The 8,540-nt window shown below is 40.3% G+C and overlaps 1 protein-coding gene across 1 annotated transcript in view; it reads right to left on the reverse strand.

The window, feature by feature from the left end:
• The window catches only part of TRIQK (triple QxxK/R motif containing), a gene marked incomplete at its 3' end in the record, with an annotated part of 29,923 nt that extends 22,203 nt beyond the window's left edge, over window positions 1-7,720 (reverse strand). Inside the window, exon 1 of the mRNA XM_010014819.1 lies at window positions 7,660-7,720. Within this exon, the coding sequence (XP_010013121.1) occupies window positions 7,660-7,720 (61 nt within the window). The remainder of the gene's footprint in view (window positions 1-7,659) is intronic.
• Window positions 7,721-8,540: the final 820 nt, after the last annotated feature.

The following is an 8,540-nucleotide window of genomic DNA, read 5'->3' on the forward strand; positions in this document are numbered from 1 at the left end:
ATGACTTAAGTGGTCATGTCCCGAAGCATAAAATACAAAAGTGTCTTCACACATACCTTTTGAATTGAGCCAAGGGGACAAACTCAATGTCTTTCTTCTTAGACTTCATAAAAAAGAAAATAGTGCTACATCTCATAGCTTGGTAACTGAAGAAATGGTGTCCACCTTAAATATCTACCAAGCAGATCTTGATAGATGCATGTGCACGGTCACTTCATTCTTACACCTTCTGCACTGCTGCCTTATGAAATAACAGGAAATCGGATTTGTATTTCACTGCCCAACTCTCCTTGCATTTATATTGACATAATATTACCTACAAATATAAGCACACGCAGCATATGCAGAGAAAGCATACATATGAACACTGTATACTTAGAAAAATTATGTCGGAGATTTTTAGAAATGGGTGTCTAAAGTTAGATTTACAGATTCACATTGAGATACAAGTACTTTGAAGTCCACTCTTCACACATACAAGCTAGGATTTTCAAAGCCTGGTGAAAGAATTTCTAAAAATGTTAAACTGCTCTACCTCGGAATGTAATATACACATGCATATGTGTCTATAGTGAAACTTAAGTATTTTGGAGAAAACGCAAAAAGGTTGGTTTAGGTTGATTTTTTTGACTCCAGAAATTAATTCACTGAAGAATGGATCAGAAGCTGAGAGTAAGTACAAGCACAAATATGTATTATTGCAAAAGCCCTTTAGGCACCAGATACTTTACAGGAATTGCAAGTGCTTGAAGTAACATTATGCTGAAATGCAGTTCAGCAACTGGAAACAGCATGTCAAATTTCACTCTCATTTACACCTATAAAAAGGTTCACAGCGACTTCACTGAGTGAAATGGTGATGTTGTTGAGATTAAAGTAAGAGCAGACTGTGAGCCTCCATCTGTATAAAAGTACTAAACAAGTGTAGTACAAATTTACAGTAAGAGTAGTATAATCAGGCAAGTTTAAAGAAACTCTAGGCTTTTGCTGTAGAGAGGGGATGGAAGACAAGGGTTTAGATACACCCTTCTCCTTAGCATCTCTGCACGGAATGTGTACACGCTCCCACAGCCCCCTGGCTCTTCAGCCACCCTTCCCACCCCTGCTCAGGCTGGGGCTATGTCTGCCTTTTAAATGAAAGCTAAATAATATCCACACAAACACAAGTACATATCCAGATTTACCATCACCTTTTATGCTCCAAGCCAAAGCAATAAAACATAGCTTTACTGCTTTGGACTTTAAAAAATAAGTGATCACATGCTGTATGCGCTTAAAATCCATCATCAGCCTTCACAGAACGTATTTAAAAACATCCCAATCGTCACAAAATGTGGATTAAATTAGTACAGCCAGACTAGGCATCACTGCACAGCAGTGTTTTCCTCAGCTGCTCTTGCTTTAGTTTCCAAGAAGCAAAGCCACTGGCACAAAACTGAAATCAAAATAGCTATCACTGACCAAAAGATCTAGTTCATTTTTTGTGACAATGAAAGTCATTCTTCATAAAGCCTCCTCCCAAACAAAAGAAAAAGGACTGCATGTGGTATCCATGGTGTATCACTGTGAAGTATGAAACTCAGCAGAGGAAAAGATTCCAAACCTTGCCAACAGTCACACATAATAGCAAAAGGAGTTAGGTTTGGGTTTTTTTCTGCTTCTCTTTATTATGTTCTTAATAGTACATCTTTATTAGAAAAATTCAAGAAAGTAAATGTAATGTTCCATATGCACTGGAACTGCCTACTTCTTGAGTTGTTTTTACACTTTAATAGTAGGAGAGGTCTCTCCCATTTTTGTCTCAACTTAGAACAGCAAGTAGCTGTTTCTGTACTTTTCCCCTCCCCAGCTTTTCTCCAATAAATAGGTGACTGACATAAAATATGGGGAAAAAAAGAGATGACTAATTAAAAAAATAGGTTGCAAAATTTTAATTCCACTGACATCTGTCATGCTACATCTTTGCTTGTGACAGTGGAGAGCAATCTCAGTGACGCAAATCCTGCATTCTGGTCCTGTGCCTCTTCTTAACAGACAGAAGACACAGGAATTCCTGTTTTGTTACAAAGGGTGTGATTTTGAAATTTTCAACACAAATTCAGTCCAAGCATTTTTTGCTGTTGCTGCTGTTGCTGTTGTTTCTGAAATTAAATCTAAAATTTTCATGCTGATTACAAACATCTCCTGATCCAAAACAAAACACTCACATTTCACTTGAAAGTGTGTAATATATTTCATGAGAAAGTGTCAAAATGTAATACTTTTCCTTCTTTTGAGCTGACAAGGAAGTCTCAGCAGTCAGTCTGATTTGAGTAATGGCACTATTCAAGGTAAGGGGCGGGTGGGGACATTAACTGTAAAAAAAAGAAAAGGTGAACAATGGAAAACAGAGAAAAAGGTGAGGTGGTGGAGAGTAAAGACACTTCTAATAGATAGGCAAGTGGAGATGGCAATCTGCCACAAGAAGGGCTTCCCTCTGGAGACAGGGAGGCAACAGGTTCATACACACAACTGGGCTGGGAGGTGGAGGTGGGAACTCTAGAGACACTCTTGCTGCCACTAGTCACCATCCATCCATCTCACCAAGGTCTGTCCATTCCTTCATATCATCAGTGTAACCATATTACCACAAATCACTCCTCATTTGAGAGACTGGAATCACTTTCCTTCACAATAATTCAGCTGACAGCACAGCTACTCTCCAAGGGGCTGGGAGACAACAGAGCCCAGCTCTACACACCATGATCATCCTGAGACACAAGCTCTTCTTCATCTCATCAGGGCTACAGTGGGACCATAACCCTTGGCACTAGGATGAGATGCCTTTCGTCTGGACACATCACCAGCTCCCCACACCAAGGAGTTCTAAAAAAGGGATGACTTTACCCAGAGTTTTATGTGCTAGTTCAGGTGGGCAGTTCTCTCTTCCTTCCTGTGCTGCTACAACTGGGGTATCAGGACTCCGATCCTTTAGGGGCTGGAGCTTATATAAGCATAGCCCAGGGGACCTCTAGCTCCTCACATCCCCCAGGAAGGAGTAAAAGTTATGAATGAAAACAAATTCTCCTTTTGTTTTGGAAAGCACAAGGTGCTAGGCTGAGCACAGTTGCTTGGTGGTGGAGGTAGTGTTCATTGGCATAGCACACGCAGAGTGATGGGGTGATGAAGGGTGCTGAGCAGCCAGCAAGTCAGAAGATACAGAGCAGACAATAAGCAGACCTTTGAGCCTACAAATTGGAGGTTGAATGACTGGCAAACAACCTCTCCTCATGAAAAATTATGCTACAGCAACACAATAGTAATAGGAGCCAAAAGTATGTCTATTCCTGATTTGTAGACCAGGTTTTAGTTATGCTATAATCCTCTCAGTATGCCTGCTTAGGATCCCACAATCACACGAGTCATGAACACTACCCACAAATCCTGCAGCTTCCATGCCGAGCAAGCGACACACCAGATGAAGAAGGATGGAAAATATACATGTGGAATTGTTCTGGGAACTTAAAGCACACATAACAGTAAACAAAGCAAATATGGTGTAAAACCTGTTGCTATTTTCACAGCATTTGTGGAGCAAAGCTGCATAAATGCAGAAAGATGCATACTGCCTCACACCTTTCCTCTGATCCCAGCAAATTAAGCACAGCAGCACAAACAGCAGCAGTGAGAAGGAAACACTATGCAGAAGAGCTGCCCCGTTTGTTGCTGCACTACAGGTATATGTTTGGGTATGTGAGAGAGAGCTGAATAACGAGTGTTAAAATTACTTCTCATGCCTCCCTCCAGAACCTCGGCTGCTCGTGGGGAACTGAATGGGGAAGGATTCCCTCAGCACCATCCTCCCTCCTCCGGACACAGTCTAAGCCAGCTTGAAAAGGTTTTTGCTGCTGTTGTTCCCTGTCCCACTTGGGGACAGTCTTCACGAAGCTAGTGCCAGTTTGGTCTGATAACGAAAAGGCTGCCTCTGCTCCCAGCGGAAAAGGCAGTGCTCTGTGGATACCAAAGCACTTGCTGAACAAGAGGCAATACAGACAAATTTTGGCTGGTGGCAGGAGAGATGGCTGAAAGCCAGCTGACAGAGAAGAGCAGTATCAATCTCTATGCCAGGGGAATCCTCTGAAAATGCTACTGAAGCAAACAGCAACTGCTAATGGCACAATGGCAAACAAGACATGAGCGATCCTGTGCTCAATCAAGGAGAGAAAAAGGCAAACGGCTGAACTGAAGTGATCAACATGAACTTGAACCATGGCACAGGGCAAACATGTGGCATGCCGTATGGAAACTCAGAACAAAACAGAAAGCTTGGAACAAATTGAAATTAAAAATCTGCTTTTATTTCAAATTACTCCGCTAAACATGTAACTGAAAATTGTGTTGAAGTTGACATGACTTTGTGACATGTTGTTCCTTGAAAACTGCCATTTTCCATCAAACAAAAAAAGGTATTAAAAACGTTTCAATCTGGTTACCTTCTATCCAGCAGGCTAGAAAACATTAAAGCATGAGCTAAGAAATAACACCATACCATTAGTCAACAAGAGATAGCTGTTCAGCCAGCATCCATCATAACATTTTCAAGAATCCATACATACTAAATGCCTGGAAAGGAAGGACGGCAATCACTCCAAGCATGTATTCAGAACTCTTAACGCATGTGATAAATTAATTCTTTTAAAGACAGGCCTCATGCAACCTCCCTTTGCTCAGTCTTTCTAGATATAACCTATCTGGGAAAGGGTGATCAAACAACCACTTCCAAAATAGACGAGCCTGGAGCATGATAGCATTCTGTGGTCAGAGCAGTCTTCTGCTGAACAGCCTCACACTGAAGCATCCCTGCAAGAGTACCTAGGCTACCAAATCTAGGGTTTATTTGATGAATGGACTTTAGGAAAAAGAAAAATAATTCTTTCTGTATAATTTCTAGTACAATAATCATTTCTGAGCATGGTCAAACACAGGAACAAGGTTGTCCAGAGACACTGTGGAGTTCCCCTCCTTGGAGATATTCATAAGCCATCTGGACACCCTTCCGGCTAACTGGCGCTAGGTGACCCTGTCTGAGCAGGGGGGTTGGACCAGATGACCTCCAGAGGTCCCTGCAACTTCAACCACCCTGTGGTTCTATGATAAACCGATGAATTATCATCACTTATGCAACACTATGTAAGTAGAAAAAATCAAGAATGGCAAAAAAAAAAAAAAAGAAGAAAGATTTCCATGTTCATTATGGCAAAAAATGTTCTTTATTGGACAATAATTGTCAATAATACACCTATTGTCCTATAATACACCTAAAGGCATAATGACACTAGGGAGATGGCTCCACTAAGCTCAGCTACCAGGCCTAAAGCTAACCCAAAATGCTTGTACATAAAAACTCAAACGCACCCACATGAAAGTATAAAATAATACCCATGAATTTTCAACCCCCTCAAATTCATTAAGTTCAGAAAAATAATTTCCATTAGCAAACTCTCTGGCTATAGTGAATGACCAGAGTGGGAGTTGAAACAACCATCATCAGAGCAAAAGGCAGTGAATAGTCTATTTTAGTTCTTGCTCTCTGTCCTCTAAGGAATAGTACAATCATAGAAACACCTCCTAGGTTATATAGTTTATTTGCCTGCCGGTGTGAGACTCTTCCCTACGATAATTTTTAACGCTTGCTTTTGCCAAGTTAAGAGCAATGTGTCACAACTGAGGAAAATGAGCTTATTATAAGTCCCCTTGGACACTGTATTTTGCAGTACCCAATGGATCACGGTGCTGCATCATTTAACAGGGAAGGTGCCAAATCGTTCAGACAACAGGCTAGCCTGAAACTGGAAAGTCAGCAACATAACAGGATGCCTCTGAATACTGGGCCCCTATATAAATACTCTCGCCCCCTTGCTACAGCACAGTGTCCTCTACCCAGCTCAAGGCACAGCCGATCAGCCCTGGCATGTCACGGCTGTGAGATGCACAACCACAGTGCCATGCAGTAGTGACATGCAAGAAGTAGCCCAAGCTGTGAACGAGTGTGAGAAAATCTTGTGAGTCTCATATGTGGCTTTACATCCCCTGGTCCTCCAGCAGCCTAGCCTGCCTTCCAGGGATCCTGCTGGAGATCACCAGTCTCTCTCACCCTGTGGACATCTATGAAAAACAATTTCAACCATGGTCACCTGAAGTCGTGCACAAAAGGAAGAAAAGCATCCCTAAAGGAGGTGGCTGAAAAAGAAGTGACCACAATGAAAATACACACAGAAAATGTCAGAAAGCTAATGCAATCCTCTATCCAAACACCCAGTTACACAGGATGAGTAGCCGCACGGCTCCCACTTCTCACCAAACCCACTGGGGTGAAATATTTGTGGTGTCGTCTTCTGCTGGGTAATAGTTTCCTTGCAAAGTTTTCTACATGAAACCTAAATCGCACAGAAGTGGAGTCCCCATTTATTTAAACATTTTTTTCCAGTGTATCTGCTTCCCATCTGTGAAGGTACTTAGAAATTTTCAGCCACACTTCTAACTCGCAGAGAATGAACCAAGAAAGCCAGCCATAAACTGCCCAAGATTAGAAAATATGGAGCATTCCACAGCAACATATAATAAATAAAATACAGAATACTCCCTTACTTTCAACTTCAGATGCAGAAAAGACTGTTAAAAGTTGTATTAAAATAAGGCAGCACTAAAAAAATACAAGACATGATAAAAATAAGATTGTTCGCATACCCGTAGTTCTTTCACCATAAGAATATACACTATAAACAGCCTTTTTTTCCCCAGACACTTGTTATTTTTCTGGGTATTTAAACACAGATGTGGATGCTTAGCAACTTTAAAGCAAAGTCATTTACTTAGATAACTAAGTATAGATTAAGGTACTTCATTTTATATACATACTTTTAAAATCCTTTGTCTATTTTATATTATTTAACACCTAGACAGAACCCTCCTATATGAATTCCAACAATAAGTCACCTGCCTTTGCATTTAAGGAAAGAAATAGAGATTTGAGCCTGCTATGAAGGTATGTGTGTGAGTACACAAGTGCATTCATGTGTGTGCATGTGCATACTTTGTATACAAGTTATCCACGTATACAACAGGTAAGAACAGTAAGAGACCTAGGAAAATAAATGACTAATGTATTAGAAGTATTGCATTAGTGTGAGAATAAATGCAGTTATAGAATGTAAAGTTCTGTATCATTCAGCGTATCAAAAACTGTTATGAAGCAGGAACAGTATTTTGTTAGAAATGCCCATATTTGATTGGAGACAAACAGAAGAATCAGGAACATTCCAACAGTTCAGAAATACCATGAAGCCACCGCACTGCAGTGTTTCACTACTATTTCCAAACACAGAACATGGATGTTATCGAGCTTCTTGAAACGCTGGCTTCATAAAAGGTTTTGCTGAATGAATTAGTCAACAGCATTTAACAAATGTTTCCCTGGAGTGTGCCTTATTTTGTACCACTCACAAGCAAAACAAAGTTTTTGAAGAGGAATAATACATTTTGTTACACTAACAGGTCTGGCTGAAAAAACAAAACCAACCAGACAAAAAAAAAAAAAAAAAAAAAAAAAAAAAAGAAGAAGAAAAAAAACCAAGAGATTTTTTTTTTTTAAGCACACAAGCTTTTCTTCAATTCTCTTACCTATTTGTTTCCTGTACTGGTCAACGGGAGTTCTTGCTGTAGAGGCATCTTTTCTACCCATCGTTTTAAATCCAAAAATCACTGTCAGCAGCAGGGAGGGGAAAAAAAAAAAAAAGAAAAAGAAAAATTAAAAAAGAGAAAAAAAAGTAAGCATTATTCCTAAATAAGTTACTGAGGAAATCAATGACATACAACATCAGAAAAAACTAACAAGCAACATTTATGTTATGTTATGATTACATACAGACATAAGCCTTCCCAAAGTGCAATGAGACACTGGAGTTCAATCATCACTATTCTGTAGACTATTAATAAATTCTAGCATACCTTTTTCCCCATTGCATGGGTTATTAACATTACAGAATGCCTCTTAGTCTGAATAAAAAAAAAGAAAAAAAGAAAAGGATTTAAACTGATGGCACTGTAATTCAGCATTTGGTACCACAGAATTACATTCCTTTTTGTAAACCAGGGAGTGAATGTTGTATTTTGAGCTGCTTCCGTTGTTGGCAAGCACATTTACAGTATGCCCAGAAGCCTGACGCAGGACTAGGCATGCGTGCATGCGCTGGTGGTAATTGCTTGGGAAACCCACCTATAGACACAGCCCTCCAGCCACCTTGAGCTAAAGAGAGGAACAGATACCTAAAACACAGCAACTCCACACTCTACCTTCCTGCCATGGGCTCTAGAGACCTGTGAATTAAAAGAAAGTGGAGAATAAAAGGTAAGAGCTGGGGCTGTGCCCTTTTTACACCTCTCAGCCAAGGTATTGAGAGTTTAGATCAGCTTCAATGCATTTAAGTAACAACCATCCTGACTTGAATGAGCTTCTTGCAATGCACAGCACAAAGAGGTGACACAAGGATTGCACAGGGAAC

The sequence above is a fragment of the Nestor notabilis genome, unplaced genomic scaffold (assembly GCF_000696875.1).
Source record: "Nestor notabilis isolate BGI_N333 unplaced genomic scaffold, ASM69687v1 scaffold17905, whole genome shotgun sequence".
In the NCBI taxonomy this organism is placed as follows: Eukaryota; Metazoa; Chordata; class Aves; order Psittaciformes; family Psittacidae; genus Nestor; species Nestor notabilis.